Genomic DNA, 21,106 nt, shown 5'->3' with positions numbered 1-21,106 from the left:
CCAAAGATTCTTAGAGAGTAGATTACTTTAGGTTTGAACTAGTCCATATTTCCGATCGGCAATGCTGGTAGTCACCAGCGCCATTCCTGCAGGTACACGTTTCATGGTGTTGGCTGAGCTTCCTTTTAGATAAAATAAGCATAATTTAGGGACGATGAAAGATGGCATAGTTATTCGGATTGTACGAGGTATGTCCTTTTCTCTGACGTCTTTCATCCATCACCGGAGCTTAATAAGTGTGAACACCATGCAGCAGCCTGGTGGTGGAAACATTTATTTGAACGGTGGAACAAAAAGTAAAAAAAATCTGCCAGACTTATTCAGGACATGTGATCAAGTAGCAAACGAATTCAAATCAAGTTGGTTCTAATCTAAACTATGCAGAGATTGTGGCGATGGCGCCACGAAGTCGGCATTTTGATGCATACAGAGGAAAAGAAGTTTTAATTTAAAAACAAAGAAATTTGAGAGGTTTTTTTAAGTGAAAAAACCAAGCCATGCACAAGAAAAATGGACATCGAGGCATGGAAGGCTCGGCTGAAAATGTAAAAACCTGGTACATTTTTTTTATTTTTATGAATAAATCAATGTATTGAAATTTTATCTTTGTCGTATCCCATTGGTTTGACATCTGATTTTTCATCAGGACAGACAGTAGTGGCAGCAAATCCAGAACGTGGAGCTTTGCAGTGGATAGAGTTAGAGAGCCAAGAAAAATTTAAAGCACTACAATTATATTTTGGACATGGAGTTGACGCCGACGTTGATGCAGATGACGGGGGGAAATAAATGCGTCTGCAACTAATGGATTTTGACTTTGTCTTTTTTAACCTTTCTTTACTCTTTGTAACCTTGCCTCCCTCTTCTCCTTACTCTTTCCACTTTTGATTGTCTGTAGGCGTTTCTATTTTTTAACTGTCCGTCTGCGTTTCTGTGGTGCAAACTGATGCAATCCAAGTGCGACTGCAAGTCTGCAACTGCCATTAATAAATGAGTAGCCTCACAATAGCAGCTGGACAAAGTAGTAGATTGAGACATATCGACTGCATTTATTTTTTTCTGTCATCTGAACCCACTCAAACGGCGTCTGCTATTTCCATTCAGCTAAAAAGTTCAGGTCAGCAGAGACATTCCTTCGTGAGCAATGATTCTACCCTACTGGCACGCCTCATCCTTGAGACGTTCCATTGACATAAACACGTTCTGATCCAGTAAGTCGACGATTTGAAGATCAGAATACATTAATTGTACGTTTATATTGAAGAGGCTTTTTGCAAGAAGTACACTTATACGAGTTGAATATCCTTATTACATTTGTTAGATGTACCAAGTTGGGTTAATGATTACCAACACAGGTGGTAAGTGATATGTATGTGCCTTCAATTTAAAAAGTGGGATTACAGTTTGATGAATAAAGTAATCTGGGTCGAACACAATTAATTTGTCTCCCTGTGTGTCGTAAATGCAACAGAAACAATACCAAAATATATTCAATTCCAGCGTGGTGATATTTTCCAGGTCATACATAAAAAATCCAGTTTCCCTCGCGTGCTCTCTTTAGTAGTATTCTTGTATCAACTGGTAAGTAGTCTAGAAGTGCTTGATGTTTCCTCAAAATATGCAATAAGCTGTTCATATGTTTCAGAGATTCTTGATGTGACTACCCATTCAGCTAAACTGTTTCTGACATATGACAAAATCTTGATTTGGTACAAGACATACTGAATTAAAACCGTCATTGTCATCTTTACTACCATTTAAACTCCAATCAATCTCTGAGTAGTCGTTAAAATCATCTGAATCATCATGATTCGATTATTTGCGATTTTTCGTAATCAGAGCTGTTTCATCATCACTTTCAGAGAAGATTAGGTCATGACTCTTAACGATGGGCGATGGGGCGTTTGGGTGGGGAAAGGGATCAAAAATCGGAAAAATGATTGATTTTTGTGAAAATTTACCCCATAAGAATAAAATCTAGAAATAAGCTTAAAATTTAGAGAATATAAAATAGAATTAAGTTACATAAAATCTGACATGAAAATCTTGGGCTTTCATGTAATCAGACTGCGATTTGTAGCCCGACGGCTGATTTTTTTTTTACTTTGCCGTAAATGGCAACGCAGAATTCGTGGCGCAAATTAAAATTGGATCGAAAGCAAAAGACAATTTGATCGAAGGATTATGAGAAGCTAATGGCCTCTAGGCATTTGACATCATGTAATTTTTTCGGTAACTGCGACACGACTCGACCAAGGTAATATTGGGTCATTCTTGCAGAGTATAGAACAGAGAAATGTCGAATTTTTTACTCGTGTAGATGACGGATGGAGACAAATGGCTGGGACTTCAAGTAAAGGTGAGAGTAATCGATATAAAATTGTCAAACAGTAAATTACATTGAACTTATTAGTGCTGATTTCATATTTCTGTAGAGCCTTGCTTGCGCTGTGAACTACATGTAGATAAGAAGAAGACTGAAGAGAAAGTAATCGCATTTAAAGATTCGACTTACAAAAAATGCCAGCAAGTTCAAATTGCCCGTTCAGGCACGAACTCAAAGTATGCCTCAATAGTCATTCCTCTTTCTTTGAATGCATTTAGTGGATATCATTTAAAGTGTTACAAGGCTTACACTGCCATTTCTTTGAACAACTCCATTTCGGAAAATGAAAATCCAAAAAACGATAACGAGGAGTAAGTAACGACACATCTAATCCAAAGTGAAGTTCCCCACGAGCAACGAAAAGAGATGCAATTGAGGTCCAACAGTGCTCTTAAATCAAGTAACACCCGAGGTATTTTAGAGGAAATATGTATCTTTTGTGAAAAATAGACAAAAAAGCACAGAGGATGTAAGGAAATATTGCATCTGTGCCAGTCAAGAAACATCGAAAGCAGCATAAGAGCAGATGCCGAAGCAGCAAATGATGTCAAATTTCTTGGGAAATCATTGCGCTGGACCTTGTAGCGAAAGAAGTTCGTTATCATCAGCTTTGCAGAATCGACTATTCAAACAAGGCTAAATCCGCATCAAAATAAAAAAACCTCAAACGACAAAGAAGAAGGAGGGCACCAATCTCATAAAGCTCACAACGCAGCGTTTGAATCACTTTCGTCCTTCATTGATGATTTTATAATCAAACAGGAGGAGGTGCACGCTCTCGATGATCTCTACCGACAGTATATGGCTGTTTTAGAAGAATTTTATGAAGGAACCGATACCATCATTGAGAATTATGCAATACATAATTTTTAACGCAAAATTATGAGCTTTTATGGAGAGAAAATAAAAATCAAAAATATCCCCGGAAATGGCCCAGGAAAGATTGTGTTCTCCGCTAAAATAATTTCAGAGCAAGCTGCAGAAAAGGCAAGCGATTTGGTAACAGTATCTCGCAACAAAACTCGTGAAATAGCATTCCCTTCTAAGAAAAGAAATTCTAAGTGCAATTAAGACACCACTTCCACGCGATTCAAAATTACAAGATGTGTTTGATGGAGAGGTTGAAGTTTCAAAATTGGTTGCTGATTTTTCCCAGTATCTTGTTGTTGGCCCAAGGTATATATTAGCAATGTTTTATTTCAATTTTATTTATTAACGTGTGTTTCCTTTTCAATTAAATAAGGTACAAATGCGCGTCGCACACTAAACAACGAAGAGTAGAAGCTTTATCTGAAGATGCAATGTTTGCTGTAAGAAGTGGGAATGTTATGCCAGAAAAAAACACATTCCACTAGCCATTGCTCTAAAGTCGATAACCGGAAGTAAGAAAGTTATTACCATTCTAAACCGACTAGGCTACTGTATTAGTTATAATGCTGTTGAAGAATTGGAGACGGAACTCGTTATCGCTTCATCAAAACCGGGTAAATTGTTGCCAGCGGGATTGAAGTCAGCATCATATCTTCGGAATGGATTAGCGTTTGATAACTACGATCGTTTTGTCGATACGTCATCCGGAAAAGGAACGATGCATGACTCAAACGGAATAGTATACCAAGATCGATTAGCTTGGCTTTCGGAAGAAGATGGAGACGACAATCAAGATAACGAAGACGGAAGCAGTGAAAACGCGATGGAAAGAAGAGGACGTTGACGACGTGCAATGCAGCCAATCCTTCGCATCATTGAGCCATATAAAAAAAAATGATTACGATTTGCATGGCGGCTTTTGACGATCCCAGACGCCACAAACATTGTCAAACTTTGAACGCAGCGAGGACTCTTGATTTTGCCTGGATGTTATGTTTGTCAGCTGGAGTTCATGACACTCCAATGTGGGTTGGGTGGAGCGCAAATCTTTCTCAGTACAGAATAGCAGAATTACCAATGCAAAAAATTTGCTACTTGCCACACATCAACGAGTCGCCGACATCAACAGCCGTTGTCCAAGAAACAATGAAGATCGCAAAACAAATCGCAGAAGAATGTTGCCAAGAATACATTTCAATTACTTACGACTTGGCAATAGCGAAAATCATATTTGCCATTCAAGGAGAGGATCCGTCATACAACAACCTCTTCATACAGCTGGGGTCGTTTCACATACTTTTGTCATTTTTTAAGGGGATTGGAAAGTTGATCGCCGATTCCAGGGACCCTTTTGTTTTAACTGAAACGGGAATCCTAGCGCAAGGTTCTTTCCTAGGATTTCTGCAAGGAAAGCACTACAACAGATGCAAACGGAATCACCCCATCTTTTCAACAGCCTTGGAGACTCTCCACTTTAAGGCCTTCCTTGCAACGTTTGATAAAAAAATATACAAAGTAGCATTGTCATCGATGACAGCAATGGTAAGCAGCTCTCATTCGCAAACAATTACCTGGCCAAGCAGTGTAACGAATCTGTTCAACAAATACGAAGCGTACATGTCGGAAACTTTACTCGGAAAACATGGGAAAACCGCTCAATTTTGGATGACTTACATCCACCTAATAAACCATTATCACATTTTTTAAAGAGCTATCAGAACTGGCGACCACGAACTGTTTATCTACTGTCTTCCTGAAATGATGAAGATATTTTTTGCTCTTAATCATCAAAATTATACGCGTTGGCTTGTGTATTTCCACGATCGTCTCATCCGTATGGAAGGCACTCATCCTGGAATCAGTGAAGATTTTTAAGCCGGATTAATATCAATAAGAAGAACTTCGAAACCGTTTTCACGTCAGCCGATCGACTGACTCTTGAAGAAACCATCAATGCGGATGCAGCTGGAAGATGTTAAGGTATGGGCTATTGTCTATGGATCCTTCTGAAGTTTCAGTTTAGTTGAGCTTAAAACTATTTGTTAATTTTAGCTGGAATCGCTTCGTCGAGTAATTCCTTTGCCGCACGACAACGAATTTTTGTCTTAATCAAGATTTACTTGATAAAGTTGGGATGTAAACGAAGGACGATGCGTCACTTTAAAGCCATCCTAGCCGGATCAAGAAAGACAAAAAACTTCTTTGAAAACAGACTTTGATAGCGTCATTGAGTTTAGGGAGAATTGTATCAATCCATTTTCAAGTGATGCCCAGGACCTGGTAATTATCAGTACGGGAAAAGTTGCTTCTGAAGAAACAACACGTTTCCTGCTAAACGTTATGTCAAATGGTGAGAAAATGCGTGATGAGTTTATTCAAAATTGCTGCAACGACCCCGAGTCTTTTGAAAGACCGATTCCTCGTCAAAAACTTCACACATTTGCCTCTGAAGGTGTGCGGATTAAGAAAACCAGAATAGATAGAAAAGTGCAAGAACTTAGAATGGAGCGTGATTTGTTCGGTCGTATTCTTGCTATCGCTTTGGAGGAGAAAGTGGATATCAGAAATGTACTGGAATACCCCTTGACACCTGTCCCGTTATGTTTCAGCCATTTAGATGGCCAGATGAATAAAACTAACAAAGCAAAACTTTTCAAGATACTGGAAGATCGCGTAAAACATCAACCTCCTACGACCATCGATGTTTCCAACATTGACGGTTTCTTCTTTCTACATCTCTGCCCCGATTATCCATCTTCATTTGAAAAATCGTCTCGTCATATTCTTCAATGTATATGTGCATTCCGAGCCAAGAAAATTCACTTGATCTTCGATCGCGTCACGTCGCCATTCATCAAGGACATGGAGCGAGATAAAAGGACAGATAGCGATCGAGATGTCCCCATCAAAATAGCTGGAGATAATCAGTTAAGACATACTGCTTTTATTAAAACTATAAGAAATAATAATTTTAAGCGAGAACTCGTTCCTCTCCTTGTGAAAAGCTGGACCGATGATTCCCTTGCATGTTTTCTTGGCGAAAAATTGTTGTATGTTACTGAAGGCCTGTCATGTTTTTCATTCCAAGCCCTTAATGGGCAAGTTCTCGTGAAAAAAGAAGAAGGCATGCGGAGTATTCGTGAAGAGGCAGATTCTCGAATTATTGCGCATCTCAATTGCATCTCTTCCCCTGCCAATGTTACCATTCGAACTTCAGACACGGACGTGTTGGCTATCGTAATCGGGAATATGTCAAAAATCCGAGATGTCGTACACACCTGGCTAGAAGTTGGCACACAGAGCAAGAATAATCATCGTTATGTAGACGTTAATGCAATATGCAAGAGCTTAGGAAAATCTCTGTCAAACGCAATTCCTGCTTTTCATGCCTTCACTGGATGCGACTACACCCCAGCTTTTTCAAGAAAAACAAAAACTCGTCCTTTCTCCATTCTTGAAAAGAATCTTAAATTTCAAGAAGCTTTTTCCTCTATGGGTCAAAATGAAATTATAACAGAAGACACGATAAAGATAATCGAAGAAAACGTTTGCGCCATGTATGGAAAACCAAATTTGAAAATGTCAACGAATGCAAAATGGATATGTTCTTGAAAATTTATCAACCAAAGAGAGGTAAAAATCCTATGGCAAACCTTAAAGGAATGCCACTCTGTATTATTGGATCAAATCAAAAGAAAATGCTATTTGTTCTGTTTTGCGAAACGGAACTGTTTTTAATCCTCAAGTCATTTTACCTAGCGGAAAAATTTAAATATGATTTTGGATTCCTTTAGCGAAGAAGAAAAGGACGAGGATGCCACTGATGTGTCCAGAGATGAAGCCGATGATGAGTCCGATTGCTCTTTGTCCGACGTCGATTAAATTGTTATTTTCCAATAACTTTTTTAACTTTAAGAATTTAACTTTGTAACCCACGTCTTCAAATGAGGAATTTCATAACCAAAGCCAGAATACATTCTTGAAGCTTATAAAATTGTCACCTATACCTGTTTCCTAATTTTCCCCCTGAAAGAATTTGAATTTGGCCACGAATGCTGCGTTGCCATTTAGGGCAAAGTAAAAAAAAATCAGCCGTTTTAAGCTTATTTCTACATTTTTAAGTTATGGGGTAAATTTTCACAAAATCGATCATTTTTCCGATTTTTGATCACTTCTCCCACCCAAACGCCCCATCGCCCATCGTCAAGACAAAGTTTTTTTTACATGACTTTGTTGCCTTTCATTTTAAGATCCTAAAAAAAGTTATTCTTATGGGGTAAATCTGTGCCACTGTGGCTCCCGGACTATGAACAAACTGTTTCACTGGTCAAGCAATAAATTTTTTCGTGGACAGATTTTTAGCTGCTCCAAGTGGGATTTTGAAGAATTGAGTTGTGAACTTGGGCGAATTTCCGAACGCTCGAAAAGGCACAAGTGACAACGCCATAACTTTGGTTTTATTTCAAATGGTCTCCATGGTTCATGGTCCCCATCAATCAGGTCTGTTTTATGTTTAGTATTGCTCTTAGAATTTTGTTGGTTCTTTAAAAATTTTTTTTGGCATTTAATTAAATTAAAAAATCAGTAATGTTTAATTAAATTCCTATGTTTATTACGGCATCATCGATTCACCCCGTAACGAGGACAAGAATTACTTTTAAATGACGGGCAGACAGGTGAAATCTTTAACAAGGTGGGTTTTGATCGTGAGAAACAATTGGCCTACGGCCCAGAAGTGGAATCAAGGGGCGGCATTCTTTCGGCTCGACCCAACAGCACAACGTCCTGCTCAACACAGGTTAGTTTCGCTCTGGAAACCTTCCTTTCTTGTTTCGCCTTATGATTGGCAAGGGGATACACAAATATAACCCTTTTGATATTCTCCCAAATTTCAGGGTACATCATCAAAGCAGATGCGACGCCAACAACAATTTTCTTTTTTGATTTCTGGGAGAATTAATTATATAATCCCTTTGTGCTATTTGACTCGAATCTTAGCATCCCTAGAGAATCCAATCATTTGCGACGAATTGTAATAAGTTTATTTTTCTACCCCGGGGGATTTTCGAAATTCACTTGATTGCGCGAATTTAAATTAATATTCTGAATTTTGAAATTGGCGAGGAAAACTGCTTGCTCGCAAGATTCCCATCCGGGAGCTATATATAAGAGTCTTAACTCAATGTCCGGATAGTTGAAGTAATGGCCATAGTATTTCCCATGACTCGCAACAACTCAGTCGGAACAAACTTGATCGTTGCAGGACGTGATAAACTTACGCTAAACATAAAAATAAATGTTTATGTTGTTATTAGTATCACATCTGCCCATGACGGGAAAATCAAGGTGAAGTAGGCGTGAAGGACCAACCCGCAACATTATTCTTTTTGTTTCTTCTCGACTTCCCCGTTAATTTTCCCGATATCGGATTATTCAACTTGTTTTCTAACTTTCCTCACGAAAACTTGGGAGAACCAAACTTAAATAACATTTTCTTCGAATGGGCTTTGATAATTGTGCTGTAGCTCCAAAATTCAAAATCCAATTAACGTTGCTTTATACAAATAAGTACGGACGGCTTCTGGCACTTTTCTTTTGGTAGATAAAAAGAGATGAAGTATTCCAATAAGGCCCGTTTCATTCACGCCGAAAAGGGTTTCATTACAAACCTTTTTTTGACCAATGAATGGAATCTCGAATTGAATTAAGTTTTTCAAGGGGGTTCGAATGGGTTATGGTTGATTAGCTAAGTTAGCTAATCAACATCTGTTAAAAGATGTTTTTAATTAGCTCATCGAGATCTGTTTTAGGAAATTCTTGATTAGCGAGTACATTCGCGAATTTGGTTCATTTTAGCGAATGCACTCGAAGAAATCCCATTTCGTGATAGAAAGGTCTATTACTATTTTTCTGTTTTAGGCATCACTGTGTAAGACGAGAATAAGGAATAATGAAAGTCGTACCGGTCTCAGTCTAACGAGGTTGTGCCGTGTTACCTTTCGTGAATGATTTTGCAATTTTTTTTTAATTGTTTTTTCTAATAGGATGAGGCATTCAGCTTGTGTTTTCCCTCAACAGACGGAAATCTCCGGATATCGCTTCAGAACTCTGTTCTCCCTCCTTTAGTCTTTTAAAACAAGCCGACGACGAGTTACATCCTCAAAAAGAAGCTAACGACGGGTTACATCCTCAAACAAAAGCTAATGACGAGTTTCATCCTCCAAAAGAAGCTAACGACGAGTAACATCCTCAAACAGAAGCTAATAACGAGTTACATCCTCGTCAAACAGAAGCTAATGATGAGTTACATCCTCGAAAAGAAGCTGACGACGAATTTCTTCTTCAAAAAGAATCTGATATTCCTCAAGACGAGGTTATTAAATAGCAAGGGTATGCCAATAAATACCTCAATGTTACGTTAAGGAGTTTTAATTAGAAGCCATCCAAGATTACAGCTACAAGAAGGAGAGCATCGTCATCCAAGCCACAGGAGAGGGAAAATCAACGTGCTTCCAGGTTCCTGCACTGGCTGAAAAATAGAGATGTTGGACTGCTTATAGTCCCTACCATCGCGTTAGGTATAGACCACCTTGAAGCCTTAAAAGAATTAAATCTGGAACCGGTCTTTGTATGTTCTACTTAAACAAAAACAGACTTTGACAATGCCTTCAAGTTATCCTTGCGTGTCGCAAAATTGATCATAGTAAGTCCGGAACATTTTATTGGGACTGACAAAAACAGCGGAATATTGGACAGACTTCTAGACAACCCTGGCCGTTTGAAATATATTGCCAATTATGAAGCTCATCTCATCTTTGACTGGTCAAGTTTCCGGAAGGCATTTGGTGAAGTGAAAAAAAACTGAAACAGCTTTTTTCGGATTGTCCCAAAATCGCAATTTTCACAAAATTGAAACCCAAACATCTGTCTGTTATTAGAAACGATGTTTTCAAGAACCCTGTCACCATTTCAAGAATAGTAGATCGCCCTAATGTATCCATCAATGTTCTTGCGTACCAAAAAGATTCTGCAGTAGAAAAAAAACAATATTCCAACGTGTGGAGCAGCACAGCAAAGCAAATAGAAAAACTTATCGACGAAGAGAAAACGATTGTCTATTGCTCGTATGCAGTGGAATGTGAAGAACTATCTTCTGTGCTTAACTCGAGAAACACAAGAGCTTACGTCTTCACCGGTAAAATCACCTTTTTGAAAAGTGAATAGTAATTTAATATTTGTTTTCTTACGTTTTAGGAAAGAACAATAATGCTGAAAAGATAGAAGTTTACCATAAAATGAAGAACAATGAAATAGACTTGGTAGCCACAAAAGTTTTTGGTTTAGGAATTACCATTCTTAGTATCCGAAATATTGTTCACGTTGGTCTTCCTGAAAGTCTATCGTTGAGAATGCAAGAGTATGGTCAGGGTAGAGATGGCCAACAAGCCTAGGCTCACTATTTTCCTGTGAACGTGAAGATTACAAAAATGTTAAGTATTGGACGATGAACACCGCCGACCAAGAAGAGAAAGACGAACGAAGTCATGATTTTATCGAAGTGTTGATCTATACGTTAAGGTTTTTTACGGGGAATCGCCTGCGAGAATTTCAGCAATGTTATTTTGAAGGAAAAACATTTCTCAGCTCCAGTCCGAACTTGTGCTGTTCTAGCTGTCAAATCAAAATCTACATCCCATTCAAAGCTTATGATAAGTTACTTTTAATGGTCCAAACTTAATTTTTATTAATGAATTCATTGATTAAATATGAAATTATGCTTCACTTTCTAACAATTCATTCTTTCGTAATCAGTTACACAAAATAACTCGAGTGTACGAGCCTCAAATCTTTGTTTGGATGTCCAGCACATAAGAAAACTTGATGTGGTAATTTTTAGACTCCAGGATCAGTAAAGAAGCAACTTATGGATGTCTAAAAGATATTCTTGATACTGTCCTCAGGTTTAACGTAAAGGCAACACTGCGTCAGTGTCTATCACCATGGACTACTCTAATTAAGTACGGGACTCTTCGGCATTTTTTATTTCGGCCATGTAAATTGTTTTTTTGGGAGAATCGGAATTGGAATTTAAAAACAAGTAGTTAATTATCTAATGTTCCTATTTCTAAAATTTATTTTTAATAGATATTTTTCAATTTTCTTTATTGAAAATTTTAAATAGTAGGAAACACTGGTTCAATGTTGCCACGATCGAAATCAATTTTTGAGATAGCTTATTGCATCGATTAAAAATTTAATCGCCGATTAACTCATTTTGATTTTGAGTTTCTAATGATCCTTAAAAAATGCCAAAACCATGCATGGCGGCAGGAATTTTTTAAAGAGCGTTATTTTTGTTTTCAGATAACTTTAGGGTATAAGTTTTGGTTCTCGGGCGTCAACTGGGCAGGATAATAAAGTTATGCTAAAACTATGCCATGATCTCATTTATTTACAAAACTTCCCAAAGTTTTTGTGTCGAGAAAAAGTTAACAAAAAAAAACATCAAAACTTTTTTCTCATGTTATTAATAAGTTCATGTATATTCTTGAACAACATACTTTTGCATGAATAAAGACTTAATTTTTGAAAGTTTAGCATAATCAGATCCATTAAGGGCCGGGGAGGTCAGTCAATTCCATAAGACTTTCGTCCATAAGGCCACGAGACAGAGTTAGCTATCAGTACGCTGCTGCCTCTTGTGGGTGTGTGGTAAACTACCACACGTGAAACTCAGTCTTTCTAGTCTAAGTCCTTGTTGTAGATTATCACAGTAGTGTTTTGCGAGTTAGGGTACTACAGGTACGTAAAAGAAAAGTAAATCACAGCAATTAAGTATTATTTTTTCAGTTAAAATTATTTTAAAATTAAAAGAAGAAATTGGAAAAAATTGTGAAAATGTTAAAAACATTTACTGTTTTACAGACGTTAGTTCGACTCTTTCCATCTCTTCACATCTTTGGCGCTAGAAGGCAGGAATTTTTGGTAGCTATTCACAAGTAGGAGGATGGGAATAGAGGGGAGCTCGGAAAAAACCGCCTCGAGGCCCCAGGTTAAATTTTCTTATGGAGCTGACTGACCTCCCTCTTAATGGCCTTGGCATAATTGAATTTTTAAATATAAATAAAACACGTATATTTTTTTAAATTCTTGAAACAGAGCAGCAGACGACGTACTTTTTCCTTCAAATTTTGCAGGTAATTTTTTTAATTCATCATAAATTGCGTTTTACCGCAGACTGACGAAGTTGATACGTATCTGAAATGTTTTAACACAATAGATAAATTAGAAAAGTACCCCACCATGAAAGTGATGTACAGGTAGTAAATGTTTTATTACTTTGTGAAATTTCATTATTTAAATTTTGGTTTTGCTAGACGCCACAATGTTACACTGCCATCATCAGCAGCTGTGGAAAGGCTTTTCAGCCAGGGCGGGTTAATATTTTTACTTCAAGACGCCACAATTTAACAAACATTCACTTCGAGATGCTCTTTTTCTTGAAAGTAAACAATCCAGTCTTCAACGACTGGTGAACTTAAATGATTCACAAATACAAAAGTCTCATTAAGTAGGAATGTAGGAACCACCGAGTACTACAAACCATAATATTAGTTTCCTGACAATCAAAGCAGTGCAAAAATTTTATACATTGCGACGATTTTGTATTTTGACGCATTCACTTTTGAATGAAATGCATTTCAAAATAAACATGAGAATAAACTGTGAAAAGAAAGTGATTATTTGAAGATGGAAGATCTGTATCTGTTTAGCATGCTATTTTCCCTTACGAACTATTTGAAAAATACCTTGAATGAAGTTAAAAAAGTAATCCACTTTCAATATTCACCTTTTTTACTTAGAAACTGGTGTCACATATCAAATGTCTTTGCAAATATTTTGAATGTTCAAACGAATGTAAACAAAGTTGATGTAGGACGGACATAAAAATTTCATTTACCACCGCAAGATGGCACAAAAAAATAATCGCAAAATATACAAGCAACTTAAATTAAGCGAAACTCAACAAATCTTTTTTTGTGTCGATCGCGCGACCAACCTATTGTCAGTTTGAGTTGATCGTCGCTCAACTAACAAAAATTTATCGCGTGAAAACACTGATCGGGACGAATCTCTTAAATGATCAAAACCTTCTCGTAAAAGGTTTTGATATATTTGAGCCCGGGCTCTCGGACTATAGCAGTTGACTATCTTCGGTTCTCCTAGATGTAAAAAAAAGGATAGAAATAAGTTTCCTTCAAGAAACATGCTAACCTCTTTTGGGGTTAAAATTCATGGAAAGAGGCCATATCATAAAAAGGTAACATTCTCCAAGTAATTTACTAAAATTCTAAAATTCATATATCAAAGAGAAAGTAATTCTGTATCGTTAATATGCAATCGAAGATTTTTCACAACTGAAGATGAGACAAACTGTATCTTCGTACAGTTTAAAAGTAATTGTGAAATAGACACAGAAACAAATCCTTCTACAAAACACACATGAGAAAAAAAAGAGGCTTGCCTTTAGAATAGGAATCAGAAATAATACTTTAGTCTAAAGCAAGCAAAATAAGTAGAGCTGGAGAAGCTTCGGCCAAATTTTTGGCGGAAACTGCTGACCTCGGTCATCAATCGTAAGTTTCTTTTGTTGTTCGTATAGCTTCTACTAAACTTTTCTGCAAGTACCTTCTGTTTTACGACAGTCAAAATCTATTTAATCAAACTACAAATAAAAAAACAGAGAATTCACTAGACTGGAAAAACTCGTGGAGCAAATATAGGAGATATCTTCCATTCTGATGTTTGTGGTCAAAATCATCCACTGGTGGTGCCCGGTTGTTTGCTCTCTCTAAAGATGATTTCACTGGCTTCAACGTTATCTACTTCCTTAAGCAAAAATCATTAATCGAGGGTTGTCTCCGAACAAACGTCGCTCGAGAAGAAAGGTAAATCGGTAACTTCATCCACACATTAAGAAGAGAAAATGGTGTGAAATACGTCGGGATAAACCTTTATCGATTGATTAATGAAGAAAGGCATTCGTCATGAATGAACTATGAGTCGAATAAATATGACACTAATAAATATTTTTAAAGATTTCATTCACATCGAGCGATATTTTTTAAATAAAATTTATGCAAATAGACAAGGAATTATGATAGAATCACATCGAAATAATCAATCAGAAATTCCCAGCTGTTTTTGTCAAATGTCAGTTTCCATCTGCTGCCTGCCATTCCAGCTGTTTTTATACTCTAACTAAAAAGAAAGGAAATCAAACATTAATTTAATTTTGAATAAATGTAAATTACTTTATTTAAGTGAGTTTAGTTCTATTAGGCATGTGATCTTCGGTGGTAGTTTGATGGGCTGGAGTGGCCGGTTGAGCTGGTGTAGCTAGTGGAGTTGGAGTCCTCTAATTCTACACATTAGCAGGTAGCATCAGCAACTCGTGTTGGGAATGTGTAGTGTTTTTGTAGAAAACGTTTCACTACTACCAACAAAAATACTTAACTAAACAGGCAACTTCGCACCCAGAAAGACTATGAACGGTCCAATGAGGAACAAAAGAATTGTCTTTGATCATTGATCCTTGATCATTTGATCTAACATAAATTCATTTGATTTAGAAACTATGTTGCTGGTGTTTGAGATTCTAAAGTAAAAATAGTTTAAATCTCATATTAAATAACAATTATTTGCTTCATTGGTTTTACTTTTTTTTCTAAGTTTTTCTTTTAAGTAAATGTACCGTAACCGACTGATCTTTGATTCTTTTAGTAGGTTTGGGGGTTAAGAGGTCTTAGTGAAGCAGGTATTATTGCAGATTCGATCACTGAAGGATAGGTTTAAGTTGTAGATGTGTTGTAGGTCTACTTTGGCGACGAATACATTTACATACATGTAAAAATTTACATATAGGTAAATAACTGATTCTTTGGACGATATTGACTCCATTTACTTTCGCTGATGTAAAATTATAGGTTTGCTCATAACAAGCAACACATTCCTTTTCATCAAAATGGTGAAGACCTCCAATAGATACAGTTTTATGTTTGAAAGAAGTAAGAAGTAAGAACCTTCATTCTATGGAAGCAGATTAAGGATAATGCATCCGTTTTTTGCTTTCTCTTTGTGGGCAAGTGAGGTGCCCGGTGTGGATTACATTTAAGTTTCACTCATCTGATTTTGGTTATTTTCTGGTTTAATCTTTGTTGTGTTGGGAGGGGGGGGGGGGTTCTTCTTCGAGCAGCTTTTAGAATTTTTTGTTAGTTTTTTGTAGGAGTTTTCTAGTTGTTTCAGATTAACTTGAAACCTTATTTGTGTTTGTATCCCTTAAAGGATACCCAGCTCTCAGATAAGCGCTGTTTCCTAATAGGAAACCATTGTTTAGAAATATCTAAACAAGAGTCGTTTGCCACCTCCTCAGGGACATCATGTTTCCAAAATGTTGGAAAACAAATTATTTTTCCCCTTAGCAAAACCTTATTTTTTTAATTTCTGGGTGTATCAGAGGACATTAGAAAACCCCCAGTTATACTGAAAGCAATAACCTTGTTTTATTACGCCCCTTAGTTGCATATTTTGCAATTAGAATGAAGTTTTTAGATAATGAAAACTTTGCTTAGAAATAAATGAATCAATTTAAAGTTACAGCACTTATGAAATTCTGCCTATATATAGCTCTTTCATCATTTCTTATTTAATAGATTAGATCTCGTGATATTACATGCTATATAGAATTCCAATGCCTATTTCATATTGCATTTTCCAGATCGTTTTTAAAATACTCTGATGTATTAAAAACAAGTAAAGAAGGAGTCACTTTCACTCTTTATTTTGAAAACCAAAAACAAAAGAACAAAATTCTTTTAGCTTCAAGTAGTTATTTCAAAAAGTGATTCTCATTTGTTTCAAGAAATCTTAACACAATTTTCAATAATGGTGGGAAAATAATATCGAGAATGTGGTAATACATTAGGAGGTAACCTATTAATTGTTCAAAAGATTTGGAATCAAGTGCGACTGCTGTTTTATCAATCTTTATGAAATATGCCCCATTAATATCTAAAACACCAGGTAACTTTTTGTTGGGCAGGCTGTGTGTTGGCTGCGGCGTGAAGTAGCACCTGAAAGGCCCATTTCGTTTGTTCAACCACATATGAGAAATTTTTTTCATGAAGTTTTATATGCTCAATATTTATACATTATACTACGAACTGTCCTACAGCTTCCTTTTGTCTCTTTAAGATTGCCGAAATGATCAAGAAGTCTCTGCATGGCAAACTCTTGTAATTGACTCTCCACCTTCTCCCAATTGGACAGGAAGGTTTCCATAAGTCCTTTCTTCAGTAACAAAAATCTTCTTTTATCTAAAAAAGAAAATATTTAAAGAAAATGTATAATAACTAAACCTCATGTCCCTCAAAACAGAAAATCTTACGGCCTCCGTAAAATCTTCCAGGCGCGGGTAAATCGCTTCGGTTTTGAAGTAATTTTCATCAAATGTAGCATTTCGTTGCTATTGTGATTTCTTATATCATATGAATATAAAGGCGTCAACCTCATGTATTCCTCGGCCTCCATTTGTTCTTCTGCTGTGTAAAAATCGCTTTCTGGAAACATGACCATTGTACCCTGCCTACAAAATATTCTTAATGTAAGATACTTAAATGAAATCAGAAAAGACGAAAAGTTTTTACCGTTCAGTACGTTTTTCTGACAATTTTTTCCTGAATCTTTTCCCTCACATGTAGGATTCCAGTGAACCTTTACGGGTACATGGATCAAATAACATATCCTGCAATAATTATGTAAACCTCTTACATGCTGCATGCAAACATTGTTGATGTCGACTCACCCATGGTGTCTTGGTATTGTAACTCCCAGCCGATGTGAATTAAAAAACTATGGACTTTGCTATTTGCAGAATCTCGTCGTTACTAGGAAATTTTTTTCGCCTATAAAATAATATTTAAGTTACCGTAATGATATTGTAAAAATATAGTATTAAATTAAAGCTTGCATTTTTCATCAGCCAGGTTCCTGAAGTCCAAATAAGGTATGGCAGGTCCTTTTGTGAGCACTGTCTACTAGGGAAATCGACTGCGTTGAAACGGGCAATAATTTCCTCGCCTGTATCTCCCTTTACCCCAATCATGTCTTCTTTAAGAATGTCAGCCACAGAGGAAAGTTTGTCCTGAGCAAATAAGAATGAATTTAATCCCTTGCGGGATGATGAAAGGGAATTAGACAATATATATATACCGGCTGAATACGTTCCACAGCTCCTTCCTCAACTGGCCCAATAATTTCTTGATCTGGTGTAAGTATAGGCTCTGCTGCTATAACAATAAACTGGATTGGCTCATTTTCTTTAGTCGCAGGAGGTGCAGCAAGCTGATTTGTCACGACGCCAACAAACTTTAGCATAGAGGCATTATTGCCTTTTTCGATTTACAGTATATTAAGAACCTCTGATTGGTCATTAATAAGAAATAACACTTCATTATCCGAGAGAATATCTTCAGATGATGTGATTTTTTCACACTTGCTTTCAAGGAAAAACGCAGTTGCACCTTAAAACTAAAAGACAATATTACGCATAAGCCAGTGAGCAGTGTAATAGCAAATTCTCCATTGACAACTACTTATCTTTTGAAAGAAGCTCAGCCAGGGTGGAGACACAAAACAATTTAGCTCTGGTGTTTTCACGAGCAAAGTCGAATAATTTGACAACGTGTTTCGACATGTTGTTTGGGTTTTTTAAGAGAAGACGGCTAATGGTAACTAACACACGGCCTGCACCGACAGTTTTCACTGATAAAACTGATAGTTTGCATTTATAACACTGATAATTTGCACTGATAACACTGATAATTTGCTGTGATAGTTTTTCAATTTAACAAAAGAGATGTATCACTTGCTAGATTCAGAATAAAACTAACTAAAAGTACAAAAACAAAACAAAAAGGTTTTTCTCTGGAGGGAAGGATTCGGATTGGACTGACTGGGAAGGGTTCGGTTCGGACTGACAGCGAAGCTCAATACAAAGTATGGTAGTGGAGTCGAATAAAATATTTTTCATTTCTTGTGTACATATCGAGAGGATGGTAGTCGCAAATGACTTTGATAGTGTAAAGTCTTGAAATGGCAGGAGCTTTCGGCATTAAGAAATAACTATGCAACGGGGAATGAAATTTGACGGTGTCAACCAATTGAACTATGAAAATTGGATCCTTTACGCTTTCAAAAATGATAAACAAAATGTTTCCAAAAACGAAACCGTATTTCCCCCATCCCATAACAAGTACTAAATTTCTTTTATAGATCGTGCCATAACCTCTTCCATCAAGATGTCGCTTGCCCTTTTTGTAAAAGAAACGAAATCAAGACTTGTTTTTCTCTGTAAAAGTAAAGAGAGTGACGCGCATTGCCTTTTGTAAGCTGTAGTGTATCAATGATTTTTAAAAAAATTTCATGATATGCACAGGAACTTTTACGGCACCATTTAAACGCTCAAAGTTCATGCACCAAAAATTTCTTAAGGGAATATTTTTGTTTTCTATGGAAGGATAATGGATTAGGAAATGCATTTTTGGCCTCATATTTTCGCGTGGATAGCAAGCTTTGAATTTGGAAATGAAGGAAGTAAGTAGAGACGAAAAATATGCCAAAAGTGAATCAGTTGTTAATTTGGGCGCCAATAGAAGGTCAAATATTTCTTTTAATGTTAGAAGCAAATCAATATATGGGAAAAAAGCCTGCTCACTTTCAATAAGCACACAAAACACGTTTGGCAAAAAACAAATCAAATCTAAAGACTGTGCCGCACTCATTTTTGGTGAAAAGTCGTTGTCAGGTGCTAGCATTCGTTTAAGTTCAGACGGCGCGCTACGTTTATCGACAATTAAAGAGCCAAAAATTTTTGAAAATTCAAGATTAATATTGTCCACATCTTCTATATCCGAGATTTAGTCCAATACATTCCCAGAAACCACTGGGCCGAAGCCCTCGAGAACAGAATGCATGGAATAATTGAAACAGTTTTGCATTACGTGATAGTACTCAAGGTCGTTTAAGTCGCATACTGACTTTACACTGCGAAAGTGAGTTCTCTCTGGAGGTAAATTCTCCAACATTAAAATGTCAATTACATATTCTCTTTGACAACGCAATTCTAATTCTTCTTTCGAATTCGTCTGCATGTCTTCGCGAGTTGCATATCAAAGAATACAACAGCAGTTCCCTTTATACAACTTTCCAACCATCAAAAAATTTGGTTCATGCCTAAATTACCAGCTGTGAATTGCCCTAGGTTCACGTACAGCGTCATTTTCTCACCTTCATAAGTTTCTATAGCGATCCCATTTTCCCTAAATCATTAAATTCTTAAACAACTTTACTCAACAGTTTGTTAAAGGCGTCTTTATTTTTTTTTTGTTATTTGTTTGGCACATAGCAAGGAGGTGGATGTTAGCTAGCGTACTGCTGTATCTTTGGGGAAAGGAAATATTCGTAAAGTAAAAAATTCCGCTGTTGTTTTTGGTCGCCCCTGCGTTTAGTGGATTAGTGAGTCCAAGGTTATCATAAAATATTTGAATGTATGACTCAATTTCTGGTGGGTCATTAGCGGACAACTCCCTAAATCTTGATCCACTTTGAAAGCAAGAATAAATACAATTTTCAACTTGAAGTTCTTTCATGAGTTTTTTTATGTAAATTAGGGTCCTTACTAAGCCATCACGTAGATAAAGAAAACTAGCAAGCTGATCAACTATATCATCAGACTAAGGCACGAAAAGTTCGAGCGACATACTTTGAATATGCCTCTCCCTAAGCGAAAAATCATCTTTACTCAGAAAAGAATGGAAGCCCAACTACTTAAAATCACTTAAAACTTGGCAAAAGAAATGCATTTAATGACAAATCCCTCAAACAACTACGATGGCACCACCACAAAAACCGGAAAAACTCAGTGTGCCTCCACAGACTACGGGTTAACCACAACTACTTTAACTCGTTCAGCCACAGGATTTAACAAGATGCAGATCCCAGATGCTGATTCGGCTACGTTTCCGTAGAACACCCCTAACACATACTCGTATGTTGAAACACAGACTACGAAGGAAAGACTGAAATTGGTCCCATTAGCCTGAAAGGAACAGCTTGGGAGATGTTTGAGCTTGTCGCTAGGGCGCAGGTCAATAGAGTTGGAGAATTTTTTAGGTATTTTCGACGTTTCCCTACTGATTACGTGCTTCACACACACGGGATTTGCAAATGTTCTATTAGGTGCAATTTTTTGAAAGTTGCAACCATTATTATCCATTGCCCTTCACAATGACCCGTGAATTATTTCATAATATTTGAAGGTCATAATATCTGATGGATATGGTGTTTCCTATTCACAGGAATTTTTTGCACCTGAAAGGGGTAGGGATAAAGACTTGTATCTTGTAATTCATTAAGACAATGTAGACTTGCTCCAAGATTGTAGTGTTGAAGTTAAGTAGCAATATAATATATAATATATATATATAAGTATATATAACGGTTTCTAATGCGATTTCAGGTCTGTCCCGCATTGGGAGGCGTCTAACGTGGGTTACATCGTTCTAGTAGGGCCTCTAAGATTTTGTTCTGTTGGTCGTAGGTGTGGACGCCAAAGATAACTACGTTTTTTGTGGAAACCGAGAATTTGGGGATATAGCTTTTGATTTGCCTGTCTGCCAGATCGATGATTCCTAGGAGGGAAGTTTGTTTGGGGTGTTTCCTATAGATTCGATTCTTCTTCTTCTTCCCTTGGACGGAAGAGGGAGAAAGAGAAAGGATAAATATTTTTTG

The 21,106-nt window shown here is 36.9% G+C and overlaps 1 protein-coding gene and 1 long non-coding RNA gene across 2 annotated transcripts; one reads left to right on the top strand and one right to left on the bottom strand.

Annotated features, from left to right (window-relative positions):
- Positions 1-9,459: 9,459 nt before the first annotated feature.
- Positions 9,460-10,707, top strand: LOC124337688 (probable ATP-dependent DNA helicase RecS). The gene is made up of 3 exons (XM_046791725.1): positions 9,460-9,629; positions 10,195-10,451; positions 10,511-10,707. The coding sequence occupies exons 1-3, from the start codon at positions 9,460-9,462 to the stop codon at positions 10,705-10,707; spliced, it is 624 nt and encodes a 207-aa protein (XP_046647681.1).
- Positions 10,708-16,140: 5,433 nt separating this feature from the next.
- LOC124337506 lies at positions 16,141-17,061 on the bottom strand. The gene is made up of 4 exons (XR_006917405.1): positions 16,963-17,061; positions 16,704-16,901; positions 16,467-16,632; positions 16,141-16,389 (listed from the first exon to the last, which is right to left on the bottom strand). It is a non-coding gene; the product is annotated as an uncharacterized LOC124337506 (long non-coding RNA).
- Between the last annotated feature and the right edge of the window lie 4,045 nt (positions 17,062-21,106).

Source organism: Daphnia pulicaria, chromosome 4, assembly GCF_021234035.1.
Source record: "Daphnia pulicaria isolate SC F1-1A chromosome 4, SC_F0-13Bv2, whole genome shotgun sequence".
NCBI lineage: Eukaryota > Metazoa > Arthropoda > Branchiopoda > Diplostraca > Daphniidae > Daphnia > Daphnia pulicaria.
The sequence above is the reverse complement of the archived record's forward strand: the minus strand, read 5'-3'. Positions and strand labels throughout refer to the sequence as shown.

What these genes read in the sequence shown, in the direction of transcription:
- LOC124337688 (XM_046791725.1), top strand. Translation starts at nt 9,460, where the DNA reads ATGACGAGTTTCATCCTCCAAAAGAAGCTAACGACGAGTAACATCCTC. An exon ending in CTGATATTCCTCAAGACGAG is followed by an intron (nt 9,630 to 10,194) that starts GTTATTAAATAG and finishes GTCTGTTATTAG; the next exon opens with AAACGATGTTTTCAAGAACC. An exon ending in AAGAGCTTACGTCTTCACCG is followed by an intron (nt 10,452 to 10,510) that starts GTAAAATCACCT and finishes CTTACGTTTTAG; the next exon opens with GAAAGAACAATAATGCTGAA.